Source organism: Hemitrygon akajei, chromosome 28, assembly GCF_048418815.1.
Source record: "Hemitrygon akajei chromosome 28, sHemAka1.3, whole genome shotgun sequence".
In the NCBI taxonomy this organism is placed as follows: Eukaryota; Metazoa; Chordata; class Chondrichthyes; order Myliobatiformes; family Dasyatidae; genus Hemitrygon; species Hemitrygon akajei.
This window is the reverse complement of record NC_133151.1, coordinates 8632783-8657617: the sequence shown is the minus strand read 5'-3', so window position 1 is coordinate 8657617 and position 24835 is coordinate 8632783. Positions and strand designations below refer to the sequence as shown.

General features: G+C 52.7%; 1 protein-coding gene across 1 annotated transcript in view; it reads left to right on the top strand.

The window, feature by feature from the left end:
• LOC140717661 (pecanex-like protein 3) overlaps positions 1-24489 on the top strand; it is a 125049-nt gene extending 100560 nt beyond the window's left edge. Inside the window, 16 exon segments of the mRNA XM_073031295.1 lie at positions 84-337; positions 5836-5862; positions 5864-5947; positions 5950-5985; positions 5987-6053; positions 7462-7481; positions 8599-8679; positions 8681-8706; positions 11336-11456; positions 11458-11487; positions 11629-11868; positions 12665-12796; positions 12798-12937; positions 15734-15918; positions 18582-19000; positions 20256-24489. Of these exon segments, the coding sequence (XP_072887396.1) occupies positions 84-337; positions 5836-5862; positions 5864-5947; positions 5950-5985; positions 5987-6053; positions 7462-7481; positions 8599-8679; positions 8681-8706; positions 11336-11456; positions 11458-11487; positions 11629-11868; positions 12665-12796; positions 12798-12937; positions 15734-15918; positions 18582-19000; positions 20256-20417 (2024 nt within the window). The 3' untranslated portion in view covers positions 20418-24489.
• The last annotated feature ends 346 nt before the right edge of the window (positions 24490-24835 follow it).

Genomic DNA, 24835 nt, shown 5'->3' with positions numbered 1-24835 from the left:
CTCTGACACTCCTCTCTCTTCCCCCCCCCCCACCAGCTCCCCCTCTCGTTCACCCTGACCAATGTTTCTCCGTGTCCCGCCAGGCACCTACTGTCAGCAGCGCGAGGTGGAGGCCATCACGGAGGGCGTGGAGGAGGACGAGGGCTGCTGCTGCTGCGAGCCCGGCCACCTGCCCCACATGCTGTCCTTCAACGCCGCCTTCGGTCAGCGCTGGCTGGCCTGGGAGGTCGCCGCCACCAAGTACGTCCTGGAGGGCTACAGCATCAGCGACAACAACGCGGCCTCCATGCTGCAGGTGTTCGACCTGCGCAAGATCCTCATCACCTACTATGTGAAGGTATAACCGCGCTACCGTCCCGCCTCGGCCCCGGCGGGTCTGATTCCCCTCTCCCCTGCCGACCTGCGATGTGGTTCACCTGCAGGCCGCCCACCATGTGGCTCAAACTTCGGCAGGCGATTTACAGAGCTGCCGCTAATTGAAAATCACAACCAGAAAAAAGAAACTGGAAATCTAGAGAGAGTACAGAGGAGATTTACTAGAATGTTACCTGGATTTCAGCACCTAAGTTACAGAGGAAGGTCGAATAAGTTAGGTCTTTATTCTTTGGAGCATAGAAGGTTGAGGGGGGACTTGATAGAGGTATTTAAAATTATGAGGGGGATAGATAGAGTTGACGTGGGTAGGCTTTTTCCATTGAGAGTAGGGGAGATTCAAACAAGAGGACATGAGTTGGGAGTTAAGGGGCAAAAATTTAGGGGTAACACGAGGGGGAACTTCTTTACTCAGAGTGGTAGCTGTGTGGAACGAGCTTCCAGTAGAAGTGGTAGAGGCAGGTTCGATATTGTCATTTAAAGTAAAATTGGATAGGGATATGGACAGGAAAGGAATGGAGGGTTATGGGCTGAGTGCAGGTCGGTGGGATTAGGTGAGAGTAAGCGTTCGGCACGGACTAGAAGGGCCGAGATGGCCTGTTTCCGTGCTGTAATTGTTGTATGGTTATACCTGGGAGGGGAGCAAAGAGAAAAATGCTAGAAACACTCAGTGGGTCAGGCAGCCTCTACGGAGAGAGAAACAGAGTCGATGTTTCTGCTCGGAGGCCCTTCTTTCTGCCGTTACTCATGAGGTCAGCTGGTTCTTTGCAGGTATCAGTCTTGTCACAAGAAAGAGGAAATCTGCAGATGCTGGAAATCCAAGCAACACACACAAAATGCTGGAGGAACTCAGCAGGCCAGGCAGCATCAGTGGAGAAGAGTAGAGTCGACGTTTCGAGCCAAGACCCTTCAGCAGGACTGTAGGGGAAAAAATGCTGAGGAGTAGATTTAAAAGGTGGGGGAGAGGGAAGAGAGAAAGACAGGGTGATAGGTGAAACCGGGAGGGAGAAGGATGAGGTAAAGAGGTTGATTGGTAAAAGAGACAGAAAGCCACAGAAGAAGGAAAGGGTGGGGAGGAGGCAAGGAGGTAAGGTGAGAGGGGGAAAGGGGACGGGAAATGGTGAAGGAGAGGTGGGGGGGCGTTACTGGGAGTTTGAGAACTAGTCTCGTTCATGTGGTTAGGGGCAGGGGTGAGGCTGCCGTGTTTCTCCCCTGCATAATGCTCTGTCGGTGGAATTAGAAGACAATAAGGTGCAGGAACAGAACTGGACCACCTGGCCCATTGAGTCTGCTCCACCATTCCATCATGGCCGATTTATTCATTATCCTTTTCAGCCCCGTTCTCCTGCCTTCTCCCCGTAACCTTTGATGCCCTGCCTACTCCAAGAACCTATCAGCCTCCACTTTAAATCTATTCAGTGACTTGGTCTGAGGCAGCGAATTCCACAGGTTCACCACCCTCTCAACAGATCCCCCTTCATTCCTGTTCTAAAGGGTCATCCTTGTATCCAAGGTTGCGATCTCTGGACCTAGACTCGCCCACTATAGGAAACATCCTCTCCACATCCACTCTATCTGTGTCCTCTGGTCCTAGACTCCCCCACTATAGGAAACATCCTCTCCACATCCACTCTATCTGTGTCCTTTGGTCCTTCCCCCCCACTATAGGAAACATCCTCTCCACATCCACTCTATCTGTGTCCCCTGGTCCTAGACTCCCCCACCATAGGAAACATCCTCTCCACATCCACTCTATCTGTGTCCTCTGGTCCTAGACACCCCCACTATAGGAAACATCCTCTCCACATCCACTCTATCTGTGTCCTCTGTGTGTTCGTTTAGGAAGAGAGCAACCAACACCGGAATATTACAAAACTTGGGTTTATTGCAGAATCCGTAACTGGCACAGCGAATCCACGGAGTCGCTGGAGAAAGCGCGTTCCGACCTTCCCCTTACAATCTGCTCTTATTTATATCCCTTTTCCCCCCAGCACAACCCCCCGCTACATATTAGGTAATATCGGGCACTTGTGTCCATCTTATTGGCCCGATGCCATACACTCACGAGTTACCTGTTTCTTTTGTTTACTGAATCGCGTGACACTAGTAGTTTCGGTGTAGCGGAATCCCCAGTTTCGCTTCCCCCCCCTCCCTCGCATTCCGGTCTCCTATTACGTGAGCCACTCCTGACCTGTAATGGCAGTCTCGAATTAACCCTAACATTAACCCTAACACCCACTATAGGAAACATCCTCTCCACATCCACTCTATCTGTGTCCTCTGGTCCTAGACTCCCCCACTATAGGAAACATCCTCTCCACATCCACTCTATCTGTGTCCTCTGGTCCTAGACTCCCCCACTATAGGAAACATCCTCTCCACATCCACTCTATCTGTGTCCTCTGGTCCTAGACTCCCCTACTATAGGAAACATCCTCTCCACATCCACTCTATCTGTGTCCTCTGGTCCTAGACTCCCCCACTATAGGAAACCTCCTCTCCACTTCCACTCTGTCCAGGTCTTTCAGTATTCAGTAGATTTCAGTGAGATCCTCCACCCCACCCTGCTCATTTTTCTAAACCAGCAGGTTCAGGCCCAGAGCCAACAAACACTCCTTGTGCATTAACCCTTTCATTCCAGGGATCGTTCTCGTGAACCTCCTCTGGACCCCTCCGCATTCTTTCTTAGATAAGGGGCCTGGTACTGCTCACAATACTCCAAGTGGGGTTGGACCAATGCCTTATCAATCCTCAGCATTATATCCTTGTTTTAATATTCCAGTCCTCTCAAAACGAATCCCAACAACTGCCTCCTCGTTCTCCGCAACCATCGTCTCCCTCGTGGCTCAACTCAATGAGGAGGCTATGAGATCATGGGAATAAATGTATTCCCCACCCCCCCTCCAGAAGATTCCACTGGTTTGTGGGGGGTGTGAGCCACTGATCCCCCTGACCTCCTGGGTTCACAAGGCCTGCCACTGCCAAGAGGTCTGGGTCCTTTAGGAGGAACGTGGTTGCACAGGGAGACTCGAGCAGTCTGCTGGAGGAACCCCGCATCTGCGGGGAAGGAAAGGAATAGTTGACCTGAAACGGGCTCCGTTCCTTTGCCCTCTCCACGGCTGCTGCTCGGCCTGCTAAGTTCCTCAGGCAGTTTGCTTGTCGCTGGAGATCCCATCGTCCGTGGGCTGCAGATGTTGCCGGCATTGGAGAGGCTGTGAACAGATTGGGGTTTGTTTTCCCGGCTGAGGGGGTTCGTGGTGGGGGGTCAGTGATCCCAATAGAAGGGGGGAAGATAGTGGAATAAATCTTTTTCCGTTAGCAAGTGTGTTAAAGAAGAGGGTTGCAGGTTTAAGGTGAGGGGGGGGGGATGGTAGAGTGGGGCGGCACAGCTGCGGAAGGCTTCACGGTGCCAGCGATCTGGGTTCAGTTCCTGCGCCACCATCTGTAAGGAATTTGTTACGTTTCACCCCCGTGACCGCATGGATTTCCTCCTGGTGCTCTGGTTTCCTCCCACAGTCCAAAGGCGTACCGTTTAGGAGGTTGTTGTGAATTGTCCTATGAGTAGGATTAAATCGAGGGATTGCTGGGCCATGGGGCTCGAAGGACCTGTTCCACGCTGTACCTCCATAAATAACGGGCATATAAAGATAATTAATAGAGTTATAGTTCACTACAGCACAGAAACAGGCTCTTTGGCCCTTCTAGTCCATGCTGAACAGTTATTGTGCCTAGTCCCATCGATCAGCACATGGACAGTAGCCCCCCATGCCCCTCTCCCACCACTAACCCAAACTTTCAGATCTAAACCTCCAAAAAAGGCCACGGGACGTCCTGACGAAGGGCCTCGACTGTTTATTCCCGTCCGCGGACGCTGCCCTGGGCCTGCCGAGCTCCTCCGGCGCGCTGTGCGCGCGTTGCTTTAGATTTCCAGCGTCTGCAGTGCCCTCGCGTCTTAGATAGGTGGGAGATCTTCCTCCCACACACACGGAGCAGTGAAGGAGGCAGGGACTTGTGTCACATTTCAGAAGCGTCTGAGCAAGACTTGAATCCCCCTGTAGGCCTAGAAGGTTATGAACCCAGTGAGGATAATGAGATTAGTGTGAGGTAGCACGGTTATGTTGGGCTGTGTGGCCTGTTTCTCTGCTGTACAGGTTGTACTTCCTGAAGACTGGTTAGTGTATCGTTATGCTATCTATAATTTCATGATCCCTACCAGACGTGCCCCCCTGACCAATGTTCCCCTCCAATTTTTAGTAGTCAGTGTGTGCAAAAATCTTGTGTTGTGCAAATTTCTTTTCCTGTGACCAAAGTATGTGTGCACTGAACACACACACGGCACAGTTTATGTAGGTTTACAAAATATTTGACACACAAAACTGCACAGAGAAACAACAAAAATAACATACATATTTAAGTTCACTCAGTTATTTTTTTCTCTCTCTCCTGTCTTTGGCATTTACCCCATTCTTTGTAAACTCTATCTAGACTAATAGAACTTCATCCAATTGATAGCTTTTGATTCTTATTAACATATCCAAAATGCCATTCACCTGAACGGTATCTCAGTTTGTTTTTGAGTTGATCCATTAGGCTAAAACCTCGCTCACAGACCGCACTAGACGCAAGAAATGTTCCCCCCAGTGTCGCATCAGCAGTGCAAGGTCGCCCAAACTGTCCATTTTGAAGTACAAATGCCATTTGAGCCAAAGTTTGAAATCAGTTTGGACTTAATTTTTTCTTGCATGGAAAATTTGAGATCATTAAACTGTCTATTACAGTATTTTCAGCTAGAAAATCATGGTATTTTAGACATAAGGCATTAGCTTGTTCTCATCGCCAAATGTGAAGTCACCAAGTGCAATTGCGGAGAAAATCAAAAGCTGACCATCGTCTTGTACCTCATCTTCAGGAAACCTTTCTTCTAAATGGACACAAAGACTGTTTATAAAAACTCAACAGCGAACTTGTACCTACTGTGACGTTTTCTCGGTGTAGCAGTTTCTACTATGTTGTTAAGCCATTCAACTTCAAACAAGTTTGAGTTCTTGGGCGCGCTTCATGCCCTTCGCTTCTTTTGAATTCGACACTGAATCAATATTTTTTTTCAATAAAAAACTTAGTAGGCCATCTACAGGATTTGAAACGGATCTTTGTAAACTTTACGATATGAACACTGTCCGCCAAAGATGGCCGCCGCTGTGACGCAGCTTGTACAAACCGGAACAGGAAAGGTGAAGTGACGTAAATTAGTGACGTGCAATGTGGTATTTGAAAAACCGACTAACTAGTTAACAGAAGCATTTAGCTAAAAGATTATTTTCAATAAGTATAATTATTAATTACTGCGTTATTTTAGGTAACTAACCTTTTGTGCGCTCATTGATTTCCTTTGTGTGTGCGCCGCCGCAGCTTAGAGGGAATGTAGCCCCCTGAACTTCCTCTGTTCTCTCCTCCTCCCACCAGAGCATCGTCTACTACGTGAGCCGCTCACCCGAAGCTGGAGGAGTGGCTGGGCAACGAGGCCATCCGGGAGGTGCTGCGGCCCTGTTCCAGTCCCGGCTACGCCGACAGCGACCCCCAACCTTCAACCACAACATCGACGAGGACTACGACCCACCGCATGCAGGGCATCTCCTTGGCCTCCTTCTGCAACGTGTACCTGGACTGGATCCAGTACTTGCGCCGGGCAGCGGGACAAAGGTGGGGCCTCCGCGGCGGCCGGGGGGGACCTCGGGCCCCCGTGACGGATTGTTCAGTGACACACAACCGGGGGGTGTGTGGGGGGGGGGAGCTGGGGAGACCAGACACGTCCACCGTACTCCCGAGCCACGAGGGGCTCATTCAGTGTGTCCGACTTGTTATAGGTGAAAGGAGGCTGCAGATGCTACAGTCTCCCTGTCCGTTCGGTGGGATTTTAATCGTATACGTTCCACAACGTAGAATAATGTTTGCACCTTTAACCTGCTCTAAGATCAAGTCTAATCGTTCTCTCCTACAGAGCCCTCCATTTTTCTGTCATTCCGTATGCCTATCTTTCTAAAAATTGTCCCTAATTTATCTGCCCCTATCACCACCTCTGGCAGGGCGTTCCACTCGCCCATCACACTCTGTGTATAAAAACAAAACTACCTCTGACAGTCCCCCCCATACTTTTTCCTTCAGTCACCTTAAGATAAAGCAGAGCACATTCACAGTCCATTACAGACCCTTGGCCCGCAATGCTGTGCCGGGCTTTTAACCAATTCTGAGATCAGTCTAACCCTCCCCTCCATTTTCCTCTCGTGGAGTTTCTTAAATGTCCCTAATGCACCTGCGTCTGCCACCAACCCTGCCAGATCATTACCATCTGTGTGTAGAAGAAGAAAGAATCTTGCCTCTGACACGCCGCCCCCCCCCTCCACCCCCAATCACTTTAAAATTATGCTCCCTCGTATTCCCCGCCCTGAGGAAAAGTCTCTGGCGGTCCACTTGATCTGCGCCTCGTATCGTCTTGTACAGCTCTATCAAGCCACCTCTTCATCCTCCTTCGCTCCAAAGAGAGAAAAGCCCCAGCTCGCTCAGCACAGGACGCGCTCGCTAATCCAGGCAGCATCCTGGTAAATCTCCTCTGCACCCTCTCTGAAGCTTTCACATCCTTCCTATAATGAGGGGACCAGATCTAACTTCACACCTTTCGATGCCGTTCCTTATTGTAGAAATATATCTAGGAAATAAGACAACGTTGATTTTTTTTTTGCTTTGTTTTAGACTCATTCCACTTTATCTTCATCTCCTTTCCCCTACTCTCCAGTAACCATTTCCTTCTCTTCCGTTTTCCCCTCTTTGTATCCAACTTGTCCATCTTTGTTCCTGGGTTGTAGGTGTTGAGAGGCCTGGGGAGTTATCCCCACCAACCTTCGACCTTGATTTTAAAGCAGGGGTTCCCAACCTGGGGTGTGAGATGGAATTTCAGGGGGTGCAACAAAGAGTGGCTTGTGTGCTTGAGTGACGAGTCACGAGTCATCACTCAGCCAGCTGCCAGTGTGCCTTGAGAAGTGGTAGTAACGTTTGTCCCAAGCACACTCCAGTCTCCCGCTGCCCCGAGTCGAGAGAGACGTAAACTCACTCCAGTCTCCCGCTGCCCGAGTCGAGAGAGACGTAAACTCACTCCAGTCTCCCGCTGCCCGAGTCGAGAGGAGACGTAAACTCACACCAGTCTCTTCCCGCTGCCCGAGTCAGCGTTGAGGATTCTCATCAGTGTTACCTGGGAAGTTACACCTCAGAGTTGAAGAGTCTCATCAATTTACCTGTTTACAATTTTTTTCTGAATAAATTAGAATCTAATTGCTCAATTTATATTTGCATTTTATGCACTGAGTTAAAAGCTTAGTTTTTTTAAGTTCAATTTGTTCAACCGCAGTATTGTATGTGGTTCAAAAATTAGAAATTAGACTTCATCTTCAAATGTGATATTACTTTTGTAGGGGATGTGAACATTAATCAAAACATTTCCCAGGGGTGTGGGGCATAGAAAAGGTTGGGAACCATTGATTTAAAGACTCAGTCTGGCCTCGTCTCAATCTCCAAGAGAATGGAAACCCTATTGTTACTCTCATCTGTACAAATTTCCCCCCCACCTCATCTCTGTTCCATCTTCTCTTCTCAGCAACACACACACAAAATGCTGGTGGAACACAGCAGGCCAGATGAAGTGAGTCCTGACGAAAGCGGTCTCGGCCCGAAACGTCGACAGTGCTTCTCCCTATAGATGCTGCCTGGCCTGCTGTGTTCCACCAGCATTTTGTGGTGTGTTGTTGTTTGAATTTCCAGCATCTGCAGATTTCCTGGTGTTTTGCTCCTGTTCTCAGGCTGTGCCTTCTGGTCCTAGTTTCCCCCACTATAGGAAAACATCCTCCCCCACACCCACACTCTCTCGGCCTTTCAATATTCGGTGGATTTCAAGAAAGATGCCCCCTCACTGATTTCAAAGAGATCCCCACCACTTTCTGGGCCGTCTCTGGATATCCAGACCCGACTATCCCACCAGGAAGATGCTTGCGTAATGTAAGTTTGCGCTTGTCTGGTTGCGCGACGTATGTCATGGGAGCTGTGCAGCCTCGGTTGTATGGAGGACTAGGCCTCAGGCTGCAGGCGTGAGGAGCCGCCCGAGGCAGCGCGCTCTCTCGTTCGATCGATGTGTGATTTGAGTGATAATTAAACTCTGTTTGGTTTGTCTCCCCACTGAAGCCCGTGGAAAGCGACAGGGATTCCCGGCTCGTCGCCTTGTGTTTCGGGCTCTGCATCCTGGGCCGCAGGGCGCTGGGAGGACGGCCCTCAGCACAGCCTATCGGCCAGGTAAGGACAAGAGGCTGCCTGCTGCGGTTCTTCTTCCCCACCGCCCGCCCCGCAACCACAAGCCCCCACCTGGCTGCCACGGGTATAGAGTGAGGGAAGTGAGCTGGGACTTGGTAGGTGACAGAGCTGGGGGTGAGGTGGGGGGGGGCTGGCTTAGAAAGGTAGAGAGTCACGGTTGGGTTGGGGGTGTCGCAGGTAACATTCGCGAGGGCCCAGGGTCTTGTCGGAGTCCGCCAGGGGCCAAAGGCCAGAAATACTCAGGAACCCGTTTGGCGAGGGGTTTGCAAGGCTCCCAACAAAGGACATCTTCCTGATCTGAGCCGCTGAAAAGATCCGTTCAGATACAGCTCCAGTGACCTTCAGTGCTGTCAGTGTGGAGGTTCGCATGGGTTTTCCCCCGGTAACTCCAGCTCCCTCTCACGTCCCAAAGAGTCGTTGAGTCAGTTACCTGGTGTTTGGGGCAGCGATGAAGGTCTTCAATCTCTGGCGGCGTTCGTGCCTTCCTTCATCAAGTCAGTAGCTTCCCTCTCGGTTTTCACTACTGTCAGTCACGCAAGTCCCAGGCGGAGACTCAGGAATACCGTCACACTCAGATGTAGAAGGATTCTTTGTTGCTGTTTCCGTAACAGTTTTGTTTGACCAGTCAGAATGGTAGCCCTGAACCTGGAGGACCGGTGGGCCACTCTTAGTCTGACCTCTACCCTTTGACCCTGTTTGGCATGGGTGACCCCTACCAAGAGCCCTGACTCGAGTCAACATGGCTGTCCGGGTCACTGAGGCACGCAGGCCTCCAAGAGGACCCACAACCTCGTCGTTGGGTTTTGGAGGGAGGAGTCAGTTGGCCGCTGGTTAAACTCCCCAAGTGGGCGTGCAGTGTTGGCGCCAAGCGTATGTAGCGACACTTGTGGGCTGCCGCCAGCACGTCCTTGGACTGCGTGGGTTGTTAACGCGCACAATGAAAAGTAGGAAGAACCTGAATCTGAGGAGGAGATGTTGAGCGTGTGAGGGAGAACAAAGTGGGATTACTGTGGAATCCTGAAGCAGGATCTCAGCCCGCAACGTCGACTGTTGATTCCCCTCCACAGATGCTACCTGACCGCGCTGAGTTCCTCCACCATTTTGTGTGTGTTCCTCTGGATTTCCAGCATCTGCAGAATCTCTTGTGCTTATTAGTGTAGATGGCCAGCACAGACTTGCAGGGCTGAAGGGCCCCGTTTCAGTTGGCTCCACGGTGGCCAGTTACTAGCCAAGCAACGCCCAAAACCTCCAAACACTAATCCCTCCTCAACACACAATGCCCATATCACTCCATCTTCCTCACATCCATGTGTCTATCTAAACATTTTCTTAAAGGCCTCTATTTGCCTCTACCACCATACCAGGCATCCACCAAGCTTACACGTCACATCCCCCCTTCTCACCTTCAATGCATGCCCTCGGGTATTGGACATTTCAACCCTGGAAACAGATACTCACCCTGTCCACTCTGTCTGTGCCTCTCATCATCTTGTAAAACCTCTATCAGATCCTCCCCTCAGCCACCGGTGCCTCAGAGAAAACAGCCCAGGTTTGTCCAGCCTCTCGTGATAGGACACGCCCTCATCAACCAGGCAGCATCCTGGTAAACCTCCTTCTAGACCCTCTCCAAAGCCCCAACGTCCTTCCTATAGTGGGGCGACCAGAACTGGATGCACTACTCCAGTATGGTGGAACTGCGAACTCTGTGCTCAGCCAGTTCAGTCCTCTCACACATCCCCAGAGGTTGGGGGGGGAGGGGGGGAGCTGTAGGAGCAGATGGGGAGAGAGAAAGAGCCAGCAGGAATAGCCCCTGTTTTTGCTTCCCTCACTCTACCCTGCACTCCCTCTCTCTCCCTCCACCGTCTTGCCTCATTCTCTCTCTCTTCCCCCCCCCCTCCTGCCTCCCTCTCCCCCCATCATCCTGCTCGCTGTGTTTTCAACCCTCACCCCAGCCTCTTTCTCCCACCACCACCCACCCCCCCCCCCCCCCCCCATGGTCCAATGGTCCAGCATCCCCCTCCCACGGTCTGCCCTCGCTCTCGGTCCCCCTCCCCTCCCACGGTCCGCCCTCGCTCTCGCGTCCGCCCTCGCTCTCGGTCGCCCCTCCCCTCCCACACCACGGTCCGGCCTCGCTCTCGGTCCCCCCTCCCCTCCCACGGTCCGGCCTCTCGCTCTCGGTCCCCCTCCCCTCCCACGGTCCGGCCTCGCTCTCGGTCCCCCTCCCCTCCCACGGTCCGCCCCTCGCGCCTCTCGGCTCCCCCTCCCCTCCCACGGTCCGCCCTCGCGCTCTCGGTCCCCCCTCCCCTCCCACGGTCCGCCCTCGCGCTCTCGGGTCCCCCCCTCCCCTCCCTTCCCACGGCCCGCCCTCGCTCTCGGTCCCCCCTCCCCCTCCCACGGCCTGCCCTCGCTCTCGGTCCCCCTCCCCTCCCACGGTCCGCCCTCAGCTCTGGGTCCCCCCTCCCCTCCCACGGTCCGCCCTCGCTCTCGGTCCCCCCTCCCCTCCCACGGTCCCGCCTCACGCTCTCTGTCTCCCCGTCCCCCCTCCGCTGTCCTACCATCTTCCCCTCGCATTTTAACCTCTGTCACCTTGGCCCGTCCTGTTTTGTAGCAGTCTAGAGCCGTTCCTGTACGGGCTGCACGCCCCTGTTCAAGGGGGATTTCCGCATCACCTGCCCGCGCGGGACGAGTGGGTTTTCGTTGACATGGAGCTGCTGCAGAAGGTGGTGGCCCCGGGGGGTCCGCATGTCCCTGAAGCTACATCAGGTACCCAGCGCCGGGTGGGTTGGGGGGTTGGGGGGGGTGTCTGTACGATGCTGGGTGTGGGGCGGGGTGTTGGTGGAGGGGAAGGGATGGGGCATCTGCACCCGGTTCTGACCCCCCCCCCCCCCACCCCGCTCTCCCCAGGACCACTTCACGTCCCCGGATGAGTACGACGACCCAGCGGTGCTGTACGAAGCCATTGCCAGCAACGAGGAGAAGATGGTGATCTCACACGAGGGCGACCCGGCCTGGCGCAGCGCCATCCCTCACCAACACGCAGTCGCTGCTGGCCCTGCGCGGCACGTGATGGACGACGGCAGTGACGAGTACAAGATCATCATGCTCAACAGGCGTTACCTCACCAGCTTCCGCGTCATCAAGGTGCCCCTCAAATGCCTCTCCCTGTCACTTCTCCTTCTCCCCGTCCCCCTCAAATACCCCTCCAGCCTTCGTCCGTGCCCCTCAATTACCCCTCCTTCTGCCTTGCCCATCCCCCTCAAATACCCCCTCCTTCAGCCTTCTCCCGTGCCCTTTAAATACCCCTCCTTCAGCATCCCGTGCCCCTCAAATACCCCCTTCTGCCTTTGCCCGTGCTCCTTAAATAACCCTCCTCCCTGTTACTCTCCTTCTTCAGCCCTTCGCCCTGCCCCTTTAAATTCCCCTTTTCCCCGTAAGTTTGCCACCTTTCCCCACAGCTTTTGGCCCCCCCTCTCCCCCCCCCCCCCCCGTAGAGGTTGCCACCCCTCAGCCTTTACTACGCCCCTCAAATCTCCATGCGTTTTATCCTCCCGTCGCCTGCCCCGGCCCATTACAGCACAACCACAAAAATGCTGGAGGAACTCAGAAGGGCAGGCAGTCGACATTTCGGGCCAAGTTCGTTCTTCAGAGGTCCTGATGAAGGGTCTTGGCCTTAAGCGTCGACCGTTTGCTCTCTGCCACAGACGCTGAGTTCCTCCGGCATTTTGTGTGTGTTGCTTTGGATTTCCAGCATCCTCAGATTTCCTTGTGTTTGGCCCTTCCCTTCCCCTTTTATGCTTTTTCCCCTTCCCACCCTTCACATCCCCTCCTCTGACCCCCCCCATCCCCCACACCTTTCCCCGTCTCCTTTCGTCGCTGACTTTCCCGCCCCTTACTGCAGAACTGCGGGTGTTATACCCCCACCGTCTCCCTCCGCAGGTGAAACCGGGAGTGCGTCCGCGGCCTGTGGTCGGGCCAGCAGCAGGAGCTGGTGTTCCTGCGGAACCGGAACCCGGAGCGCGGCAGCATCCAGAACGCCAAGCAGGCCCTGCGCAACATGATCAACTCCTCGTCGCGACCAGCCCATCGGCTACCCCATCTACGTCTCGCCGCTCACCACCTCGTATGCCGGCCAGCACCACCAGCTCCGCGGCATCTGGGGCGAGCCCATCAGCCTGCGCAGCGTCTCCGGCTGGTTCATCTCCAGCTGGGAGAGGTGAGGGTTAACACCGGGGTGGGGGAGGAGGCCGGCCCTTCGGCCCCGTCGAGTCCATGCTGGCTGTCAACCACTCGGTGAGACTAGAACTAGGAACATCTAGCCTCCAGGTCCAGGGGGGTAAAATCAGGACGGAAGAGAACGGAGACGAGGAGGGATTGCTTTTAACCGGGGAGTCGCGAATCGGTGGAGATTTGCTGCCCGGGGAAGCAGCTCCGGCTGCCTTGGTTCGTTCCACAAACGAGAAAATCTGCAGATGTCATACACCACACCCCCCCCCCCCCCCCATATACCTATCCAAACTTCTCCTAAATGTCAAAATCGAGCTCGTGTGTACCACTTGTGCCGGCAGCTTGTTCCACACTCTCATACCACTCTGAGTGAAGAAGTTTCTCCTCCTATTCCCCCTTAAACTTTTCACCCCTTCAGCCTTAACCCCATGACCTCTGGTCATAGTCCCACCCAGCCTCAGTGGGAAAAGCCTGCTTGCATTTACCCTATCTAAACCCCTCATAATTTTGGTATACCTCTACCAAATCTCCTCTCGATCTTCTACATTCAAGGAATAAAGTCCTAACCTGTTGAATCTCTCCCTGTAACTCGGGTCTTCCAGATCCGGCAACATCCCTGTAAATTTTCCCCACACTCTTTCAACCCCACTTACATCCTTCCTGTTGGTAGGTGACCGAAATTAGACACATTACTGGCCAACAATAATACAAGAACACAAGATATAGAAGCGGGAGAGAAAAAAAATGAGTAGATTTAAATCTCAACCTTTGGAATCTACTCCTCATCTTTTTTTTCTTTCTCCAGTCCTGCTGAGAAGTCTCGGCCCAAAACGTCGAATGTTTACTCTTTTCCAAAGATGCTGCCCGGCCAAAGATGCTGCCCGGCCTGCTGAGTTCCTCCATTATTTTTTGCGTGTTACCTCGTTCATTTGTTATGTGCCGTGAAATATGACGTGGGTGATCGTGGTCTTTCCAAGACTGTGATTGTACTTGGCAGATTCCAGTTTGCTGTTGCCTTCTTCTGGACAGTGTCTTTACAAGACAGGTGATCCCCAGCCGTTATCAATACTCTTCAGAGATTGTCCGCCTGGCGTCAGTGGTCACATAAACAGGACTTGTGATCTGCACTGGCTGCTCGTACGACCGTCCACCACCCCGCTCCCATGGGCTCACGTCACCCTAATCGGGGAGCTAAGCGGGTGCTACACCTTGCCCAAGGGTGACCCTGCAGGCTAGCGGAGGGAAGGAGTGCCTCACACCCTCCTCTGGTAGAGACATAATTCCACCCCGCCACTCGAAACTCATTAAATATATAGTCAAGGCACAATTAGGTATGCTTTTGCATAGTAGGGGAATTAACGGTTATGGGGGAACAGCCAGATTAGCTGTGACCTCATTCAATGGTAAAGTAGGCTCGACGGGCCAGATGGCCAACTTCCACTTCTATATCTCGTATTATGTCGGCCAGTAATTGTCTAATTTCGATCACCTACCAACAGGAAGGATGTAAGTGGGGTTGAAAAGAGTGCGGTGAAAACTTACAGGGATGTTGCCGGATCTAGAAGACCTGAGTTATAAGGAAAGATTGAACAGGTTAGGAGTTTATTCCTTGGAGTGCAGAAGATTCAGAGGAGATGATAGAGGTATACAAAATTATGAGGGGTATAGATAGGGTAAATGGAAGCAGGCTTTTCCCACTAAGGTTGGGTGGGACTACAACCAGAGGTCATGGGTTAAGGGTGAAAGGTGAAAAGTTTAAAGGGGAACACGAGGGGAAACTTCTTCACTCGGAGGGTGGTGAGAGTGTGGAATGAGCTGCCAGCACTAGTGGTGCCTACAAGCTCAATTTTGACACTTTAAGTTTGGATAGGTATTTGGGGTTGGGTATGGAGGGTTCTGGTCTCAGTGCAGGTCGATGGGAGTAGGGCCGTTAAGTTGTTTCTGCATGGACTGGATGGGTCGAAGGGCCTCTTTCTGTGCTGTACTTCTCTGTGACTGAGCATCTTTCTCCTTGGATTGAAGTGTCGTATACTTGAGGGCATGCAGTTGAGTTGAGGGGGTGTAAGTTCAAAGGAGACGTGTGGGGCAAAGTTGGTGTCTGTGGAACGTGCTGCCTGGAGTGGAGATGAGCGCGTCCAAGAGGCTCCTAGATCGGCCCAGGAACGTGCAGAGAATGAAAGGGTGTGGATATTCTGTAGGCGAAAGGGATTAATCTAGTTGGGCGTTTGATTCCAGTTTAATGAGTTCGGTGGAACATTGTGCGCCAAAGGGCGTGCTCCTGGGATATATTCTACGTTCGGGGATGAGGGGCCGCCTGGTACTGTAGTCGCTGAAATTCAGAACGAGAGGTTCCGTTGTTACTCAGACCAAACATCAGAATGGGGAGGAAACGCGATCTAAGTGACTTTAACTGTGGGATGATGGTCCGGTGCCAGATGGGGTGGTTGGATGATCTTAGAATCTGCTGATCTCCTGGGGTTCTCCAGGAGTTTTACAGTGCAAAAATCAAAGGAATGCCCACTGAGCGGGGGTTCTGTAGTCAAAAGGATTCACCTTGTTAACGAGAGAGGTCAGAGGGGACTGGTTCAAGCTGACAGTAACTCAAATAACCACGTTACAACTGGTGTGCAGAAGAGCGTCTCTGAATGCACAACACGTCAAACCTTGAAGAGGATGGGCTACAGAGATGTTGGTTTAACTAATAGAGTGGCCACTGAGTACGTTTCAGTGTCCGTGTGCCAAGTGGAGCTAATCTTACCTTTCTCGCTGTGTGTTTCTCCACCAGGCTGCAGAAGGGCTGCGGGGCGGGCTGCAACAGCGGGGGCAACGTCGAGGACTCCGACTGCGGTGGCGCCTCCTCGTCCGTCAGCAACAACCCAACAGTGCACGTGACCCACAGCAGCACCTTGCAGAGCGGGCTGGGGGCTTCAAACCCCCAGGGTCCCGTCACCACCAGCCAGCCTCAGTCAGGTGAGCTCCCCCGCCACCGACTGGGTGGGAGACCTCCTCCCGTGCGATCCCGCCCACCTCCTGCCGTGCCGTAAACCAGATGATCACCCCACTCTTTGACCCTGTGTCCCCAGGCGCTCATTAATATCTATAAACCCATCCACAGCCTTGCGCTCCCTATAACCTGCTGGAGCCCGTCAGTGGCCGAGATCTCTGCACCTCGCGGTGTTTGGCTACCCCGTCACTCCGCTACTTGTGGCTGTGGATAAGCTCTGGGATTCTCTTCTCGCGCCTCCCCTCTGTCGGATCTTGGTCATTATCGATCCCCGGGCTCTTTCAGGAGATCAGGAACGAATGGGGGAAACTTTGATGCGTTGATTCTTCATGGCCGTTTATTTTAAAGTTGAAACAAAGAGGCAGAGAATTTGAAACTTGAGTGAGGAGCCGAGCTCAAAGCGGAGAGTCAATAGATTCAATAAAAAGCTGGTACCTTTGAAAGATCTATCACAAGATAGAAATTCCTTAGATAGGAATAAACAAATGAGTGGTTGTACAATCTCGGCACGTGGGTTATATGCTAATACTTCGCCACCCGCCCCCACCCAATTATTTTTATATACCTCTACCAAATCTCTCCTCGTTCTCCTACACTCCAAGGAATAAAGTCCAAGCCTATTTAACTGTTCCCTATAACTCAGGTCCTGTCAATATCCTTGTAACTTTTTTCTGAACTTTTTCAATCTTATTGATGACTTTCCTCTAGGTAGGTGATCAAAACTTGCCACCCTTTGTGTTTTTAAAACAAGAATTAGTTGCCCCTCGTCTCTATTAAATCTCTCCCCCCGTCGCCTTAATCCTGTGCCGTCCCCAGCCGCAGGGTGAAGACCATGCATTCACCCTTTCTTTGACCTTTTTTATTCACCTCTGCCAGATCACCCCTCGCATGAAGTCCCGGCCTGCCCAAGCTCTCACTATGCTATGCCACAGTCCGTCAAGTCTTGTCAATCTGTTCTGCACGCCTCCCGGTCTAGTTAAAGTGCAAAGCAAATTTATTATCAAAGTACATGTATGTCACCATATAAAACCTTGAAAATTAATTTTCTTGTGGGCGTACTCAGTAAATCCAAGAACCGTAATAGAGTCAGTGAAGGACTGCACCCAGCCGGATGGACAAACTGTGCAAAAGATAAACTCTGCAAATACAAAAGAATAAAACATAATAAATAAATAAATATGCAATAAATATCAAGAACATGTCAAGTCAAGTCACTTTTATTGTCATTTCGACCATAACTGCTGGTACAGTACACAGTAAAAATGAGACAACGTTTTTCAGGACCATGGTGTTACATGACACAGTACAAAAACTAGACTGAACTACGTAAAAAACAACACAGAAAGCTACACTAGACTACAGACCTACCCAGGACTGCATAAAGTGCACAAAACAGTGCAGGCATTACAATAAATAATAAACAGGACAATAGGGCAGTAAGGTGTCAGTCCAGGCTCTGGGTATTGAGGAGTCTGATAGCTTGGGGGAAGAAACTGTTACATAGTCTGGTCATGAGAGCCCAAATGCTTCTGAGCCATTTCCCAGACGGCAGGAGGGAGAAGAGTTTGTATGAGGGGTGCGTGGGGTCCTTCATAATGCTGTTTGCTTTGCGGATGCAGCGTGTAGTGTAAATGTCCGTGATGGCGGGAAGAGAGACCCCGATGATCTTCTCAGCTGACCTCACTATCCGCTGCAGGGTCTTGCGATCCGAGACGGTGCAATTTCCAAACCGGGCAGTGATGCAGCTGCTCAGGATGCTCTCAATACAACCCCTGTAGAATGTGGTGAGGATGGTGGGGTGGGATATGGACTTTCCTCAGCCTTCGCAGAAAGTAAAGACGTCCCAGAAATTAGGTTGTGGGAACGGTTCAGTGACAGGGCGAGTGAAGTTGTCCCCTCAGGACCCACAGCCCCGGGTTCAGGAACGGTTATTACCCCTCACCCAACAGACAGCGAGAAGAGAGCACGGCGTGAATGGTGGGGATCCTTGGCGATGGGCGCTGCTTTCCTGTGGCAGTGCTCTGTGCAGCTGTGCTCAATGGTGGGGAGGGCTTTACCCGTTATCGACTGGCTGTATCCGCTACTTTTTTGTAGGCTTTTCCACTCAAGGGTGTTGCTGTTTCCATACCAGGCTGTGGTGGAACTAGTCAACGTAGCCTCCACCACACATCTCTAGAAGTTTGTCGAAGTTTTAGATATCATGCCGAATCTTTGCAAACTTCTTTGGAAGCGGAGGCGCTGCCATACTTTCTTAACGGTGCTGGCCCAGCAGGACGGGGGTGCCGAAGTGATAACACGGAGGGATTTAAAGTTGTTGACCCCCCTCCATTGATGGTCGTCAGAGCATTGACAATAACTCCAGAGTGACCGAAACCGAGCACGTTACTCCAGGTGCAGCCACACAACCACTTGCCCCTGTCGTCGGTGCCAAAGTGCCTTCCCCACCTCCCCATCTCCCTGTGATACCACTCCCGCAGGCCCTTTGGCCCAGCGTGTCCGTGCTGTTCCCGGTGCCTTTCCACACAAAACCAGCAGTCCCTGTGTTAGTCTGGGTGCCGAATTGTTCTTAACGTGCGAGGGCGGTGTTTTGGCAGACAGGACAATCGCTAACGCCATTTTCCATCCACAGGAAGTGACGCGGGTCCCCAGCTGGGCCCTCCCTGGGCCACCAGGCAGCTCTCGCTCGTGCCCCCGACGGAGCTCCGGCGGGAAGGCGGCAGCTCCCTACAGCGGACCTCCTCCGCCCAGGGCCTCCAGGCCCACCGGCTCTCCTCCAGCCAGCTCTCCTTCGCCAGCTCCCTGGCGGCGCCGGCCGAGCGCTTCGGGCAGGGCAGCCAGTCGGACGGCGCCGGGCCGGGCCGGCTCCTCCACCGGGGCGGCCTCTCCTCCTCCTCGTCCTCCTCCGCCGCCAACCTGCCCGGCGACGGGCCCCCCGGCAAGTGGAGCCTGCCCGGGCGGCGGGGAGCCGGCGGTCCCTTCGCCAGCGACTGGGACACGGGCTGCGGGGCCCTGGGCACGCCAGCCAGAGGAAGCCTGCCCAGAACCCAGGTAGGACTGCGACTGGGTGGGAGAGAGGGGAGAGTGTCCCATTCCTTGCTGGGGGGGGGAGGGGCCACCGCTGTACAAACGCAAGCAACTGAGTGGAAATGAGGCCATTTGCCCCCTCAATCTGCACCTTCCAGTATGACCACAGCCTCACCTTCCCTGTAGCCCTCAGTCCCCTGTTCATGAGTATTTTAAAAATTACACCATAAATACTTACGACGTTCCAGCCTTTACTGGGGCGGAGAGTTCCACGCGCTCCCCTCTACAAGAAATCTCTGGCCCTCCAAAGGTCAGGGAGTCACCAGCAAATTATATCGAACCAGCAAGCGGAAGGCAGGCAAGCTAATCTTGCGGACAGACTTCTTGGGTTTGGAATGGAGCCTCTTAATCCAATCGAGTTTCGTCCCACCACCATCGCCACATCCAGCTCCTTCCTCTCTCCTGTTTATCCAGCTCTGCCTCATCTCCATCCTGTGGAATTTGGGGAAGAACTTCCCGCCATGATCGTGCCCCCCCACCCCATCCCACCCACGCCCCTCTTCATTTGGGCGGTGCAGTGTTAGAAGTGCTGCCTCCCAACTTCTACCAACTCGGCTCGTAGTGGGAGGTTATTTGCCACACTGTCGCCCTCCTGTCAGCTTGGACCAATCTCAAGATCTCTCTGATCTCTCTCAGTAACACTCAGAGCTGCTGCTCACTGGCTGATTTTTGTTTCTCGCACCGTTCTCTGTAAACTCCCAAAGACCGTTGTGCGTGAAAGCCCCAGGAGATCAGCCGCCTCTGAGATCCTCCAGCCACCCCATCTGGCGCCGGCGAATATTCCACAGTCAAAGTCACCTGGATCACATTTCTTCCCCCGTTCTGGTGTTTGGTCTGAACAACATCTGAACCTCTTGACGGCGTCTGCATGCTTTTATACATTGAGTTACTGCCACGTGATTGGCTGATTGATATTTGCATTAATGAGCAGCTGTCCCTAATAAATTGGCCACTGAGGGGTATATGGCAAGTAAAGTTGTTCTTCGATTGCCTCTCCCTCTGCCTCCTCCAGACCTCTTCACAAATGCAATAGTCCTTCTCAAATCGGCCACTTTCATTCCTGGATGTCACAGCCTAAACTTGTTCGGTCCGTCCCGATGGCCGCGAGGTCCCAGTTCTGTGTGAATACCCGTTGTTACTGACCTTCCTTCCCGCAGTTTCTCAGAATAATTCGAGCCCTTCAGCCCCTCTGTCTCTTTCTTTCTGTTGCCCCGCACAGGTGCCGTGTGACCTCAGCCAAGTCCCCGAATCGGACGGCTCCTCGCCGCGGTCGGAGCAGGACCTGGCGCCCCAGGTGGGGGTCCCCGAGCTGAAGGAGTGGGAGCCGAAGGAAGAGCCGGAGGCCGTGGCGGTACAGTCGCTGCTGGACCACCAGTTCTGACCGAGTGGAGGTGCGATCGACTCCCGGGAATCTCGAGCTCCGATCCCGCACTCCCGCCCTCCCTCCCTCCCTTTTGTGCCTTGCACTTGTGAGAAATCTTTAAATTAAAGATGCGACTGCGTGCGTGCCGAGGACCTCTGACGGTGTCCGCTGGGGGCAGGAATTCACCCGCGAGCCAGTGCCGACCAGGGCCCCCTTGTCCCGGATCCTCGCCACCACCGTAGCTTGGGCTGGTTTCCAAGCCCCAAACCCGCCCCACCGTGCTGCCCGCCCCCCTGCCGCGGAGCCTGAACTGGCTGGGCGCGACCCCGAGTTACACCACCGCGGAGGGTCCCCCTCGCTTCGTGCTTTCCTCTGCTTCCAGACTCCGTGCTCGCTCCGCCCAGTAACAGCAAGGGGAGGGAGGGGGTAGCCGGTCTTCCGATCCACCCCTTTCCCGAAATCCCTGGAGCCTCCCAGCATCTTGGGCGTGCTAGCCCGGAGGCCCGCCTCCGGGTGAGGGGGCCGAGCTCCCGAGCACCGGCCGAACTCTCCTCCAGGCCCGGCGTGGCTGGTGCCCCGTGTCTGCGTCGTCTCCAGGTGAATGAGGGAGACGCAACCTTTCCCCTCTCTGCTCCCGCGTGAGTCGGCGTGCGGTCGTCCGAATCCCCCACCCGTTGGAAACGCTGCGCCCAGGAGTTCGGGGGGCGGGCCAAAATCCAACGAGGAACGAGCGGGCGCCCCATCACCGAGATCGGCGCAAACCGGCGAGTTGAACCCTTCAGACGATCACCACCCTCCCCCTCCATCCCCCTTCCCCGGGTCATCTAAAAATGCCCCTTGCATCAAGGTAATGGCTTCAGTGACGGTGGACTGGAGCCCGGACGGTGTCGCCGTGGGCCGGAAGAGGCGAGCAGAAGGAGCCCCTGCTCCCCCAACCAGACAGATCACCGCTGGGCGCCCCTGGTCAACTGCAGAACCCCGCACCTTAACCAACGTTCTAGTTGGGAACTGGCGACAGATTTGTGTTTTTTTTTTATATAATATATGTACTTCGGTTTTGAATGGACTTTCTTAACAAGAGAATTGAGCTTAAAAAAAGAGTTTCTGTTTCTAATTTAAAAGTTTCTGATCTCTGAAGTCAGCTGCCGTATGATTGCATCAGAGTAATCGGCCTTCCCTCCCACTCCTCCACGACTTTTGGTTTTGCATTTGCAGCAGGTGTATTCTCCAGCACGGGCCCTGGCAGTAGCTGAAACTTTAGTTAAAGTATTCAATTTGTGTGAGGGGAGGGCCACGGGTGGGTGGGGAAAAAAAACCCTAATTACCTAAGGTATGCCTTTTGCGCGCCCATTTTGTTTCATCGGCCATCTTGGTGTTTGCATTCTCGGTTGCGTCTCGAGTGTTGGTCTTGAAAGGGGGGGTACAATTCTAGCAGGAAATCCTGGTGCCGTTTCAGTGCAACACCTCGGTTTAAATTAAAAGCATTTGAAATTCCTGTGCAGGTTTACAGTTCTGATTCTCTGGGCCGTTAATTCCCCCGTGATTTTTCTCTCTCTCTCTCTCTCTCTCTCTCTCTCTGTCGCATTGCAGTTCAGGCTTTTGGCCACCAGGCAGTGCTGCAGAGTACTTTTCAGAAGCCTCTCTCCCTCTTTTTGTTGGGAGGGGGTGGTGTGTTCACATCATGGTGGTCTGCTATATATTATTGCTATTTCAGGCATATTTAGTATTGGGCATTAACCCTTGCCCTCTCACTGCCCTGGCACACATTTCCAACAGGTCTGACCCATTAACAGGCCCTTCTGTTTAAAAAAACAGTAGCCAGAGAAGAAATGGAAACTTGCTTAAGTCGACCCTGGGCAAAATCCACTTTTACAGGACTTCCCCCCACCCCCTACAAAAGATTCCCCAAGAACAACAGAGTGCAGCAGCTCCTTGGAAGAGTGATCCAATTAATTGGCCTGCTTTTTCTCCCCCAATTCCCTGCTATAATTTTAACATAGATCGATCAAAAATTTACACGGGGCTCTCTCGTCGTTTCGCCCTACACATAAAGTTGAGTAAACCCCAAACTAAGCCACTTTGCAAATGCAATTTCTGTTCTTTTTAATCAAATCAGGTTTAATTATGCACAAATAGAGCCGGACAAGACGGCGCTCCTCCAGTTCAAAGCAGCAAGCAAACATTCAAAAACTGCGTGTAACGTATTTCAAAATATCAGCTGGAAATTGGCGCACCGGGAATTTAGACTGTGCAGGTTGGTTGGACAGAGCTCTGCCTGATCCACACCGTCCCTGCCCTGCGGTGTGTCTGACAGGATAGTGTAGATAGAGGGAGCTTCTCTCTGTGCCTAACCAGCACTGTCTCTGCCCGGGGGAGTGTGTGATGTGATAGTGTAGAGTGAAAGCCCTTTGACTGTGCCAAATGCAGTCTGGTAACCTGCGCACTTTCCTCGCTCTGCCCAATCCCTTGTGTACTTCAGTAAACTGAGATCAGACTAGTAGGGCATCCCACTGTAAGTGGCTTTAGTGCTAGCACCCATTAAACACGAGGCCAAGCACACAACAGGATTTCAGAGTTCCAGTGTACCTCCTTGGCCCTCCTTGCAGTTTACTGATCATTTCCTGTTTTCTCTCTTCCCCCCCCCCCACCTTCCCTCCTCCCCCTCCCTGCCCCACTGCCGCCTGTAGTCAGCCTGTATTCCCTCAGTTGTCACAGCGTTCCCTGACCTATCCATCTCCATGTAGAAGTGACCAGGACTGCTTGACCACCATCACCACCACCACTGTGATTTCTGAAACAGCAAATACCCCACTCGGACTTCAATACCATACCCCCTCTACGTCCCCATCCTCCACCCCCTTGAAGTCTTAATCAACCTGCCGGATTTCTTGAGAAGTCCGCATGTTCCTGCCTCTCTCCAGCCCCCCACCCCTTGTGTGATATTTTCTTTAATCTCTCCCCACGTGTGAACTAAGGTTAACATTACACATTCCTATGTCAACAGTCATGCTGCAGTTCTGAACTCCGGCCACTAGGTGGTGTATTTTTTAAATAAAAAAATTATTCAACCAGGTCAACAGGGACATTAACCAATGGGAACATTGCTGCCCATGTTCTGACATTTCAATATCCAAACTCTTAATTATTCTGATGTGCAAATCTGACCCACACCAGCTCTCACCCCACACAGAGTTGCATTTGTAAGTTGTACACTGCAGGTCAGTGTCTATCCTTCATGTACAAACCCAGTCGCCAGCGTATGCCCGCCGATGCGCACTTCCCCCCCCTGGTATCCACTACCTGCGGCCCCTCCCAGCCAGGAGGCCCTTTGCCCTCCATGGCCCATCTGGTGAACATTGCTGACGAGTAATCGGAATCCTGCGCCCCCTGTCCCGAGACTGTCATCCTGTGGCACGACCCCCACCTCCTTCTCTGGGGTCTGCAGTCCATCCCCACCACACTACGTAGTAGGGAGGCGCTGGAGCCCCTCCACGCCCTATACTCCGCTCACCTCCCTCCCTTCCCTGCGGCCTGCCAACCTCTGGCTGCCCCCTCCTCGTCCGGTGCCACTGCCGAGGAGATGGACAACTCCTTTATAACACTACCCTTCCAGGCTACCACTGCCCGAGTGGGGGCGGGCTTTGGCCCTCTCGGCCCAATCCGCAAATGACTTTGGCTCCTCGCCCTGACTGACAGGTATACAACCCATTGGCAAGGCCTGGTGGGAGGGGAGGGGCGGAGCCCAGGCCAAAGGGGAGAAAGGGTGATGTATGGAGGGTACCTTTGGGACAATCCCTGAAGATGCAGACAATCTTTTTTTTGTAATCAGTGTACAGTCTTGGCAGGGCTTGGTTTGATCACCTAGCTACTGGCTTTATTTATAATCCCAATGAGCTTCTGTCTCATTTCTCTTTTTGATTTGTAGAAATTGAAATACGAACTTCTGTAAATAACTTTGGAAGGGAAAAAATATCGTCCTGTAAACTTTGAAATGGCGACTTGTTTTATACAGCATTGTTAAGAGAGCTTGTACACTATCAGGAATTGTTCAAACTGTATTGTAATAAAAGGTTATTTCTAAATTTTAGAAGCTGTTCTCTGTGTCTTGAATTCTGCACGCGGTACCAAAAAGCATGCCCAGCCCTCTCGCAGGGTTAGATAGACCATAGGGACAGTCCCTTGGAAAGTTCAAAATAAATTTTATTATCAAAGTACATGTACGTCACCACGTACAACCCTGAGATTCATTTCCCTGCAGGCAAACTCAGCAAATCTATAGAATAGTAACTGTAAACAGGATCAGTGAAAGATCAACCAGAGTGCAGAAGACAACAAACAGTGGAAATGCAAATAAATGCAATAAATATTGAGAACGTGAGATAAAGAGTCCTTAAAGTGAGATCCTTGGTTGTGGGAACATCTCAATGAATGGGCAA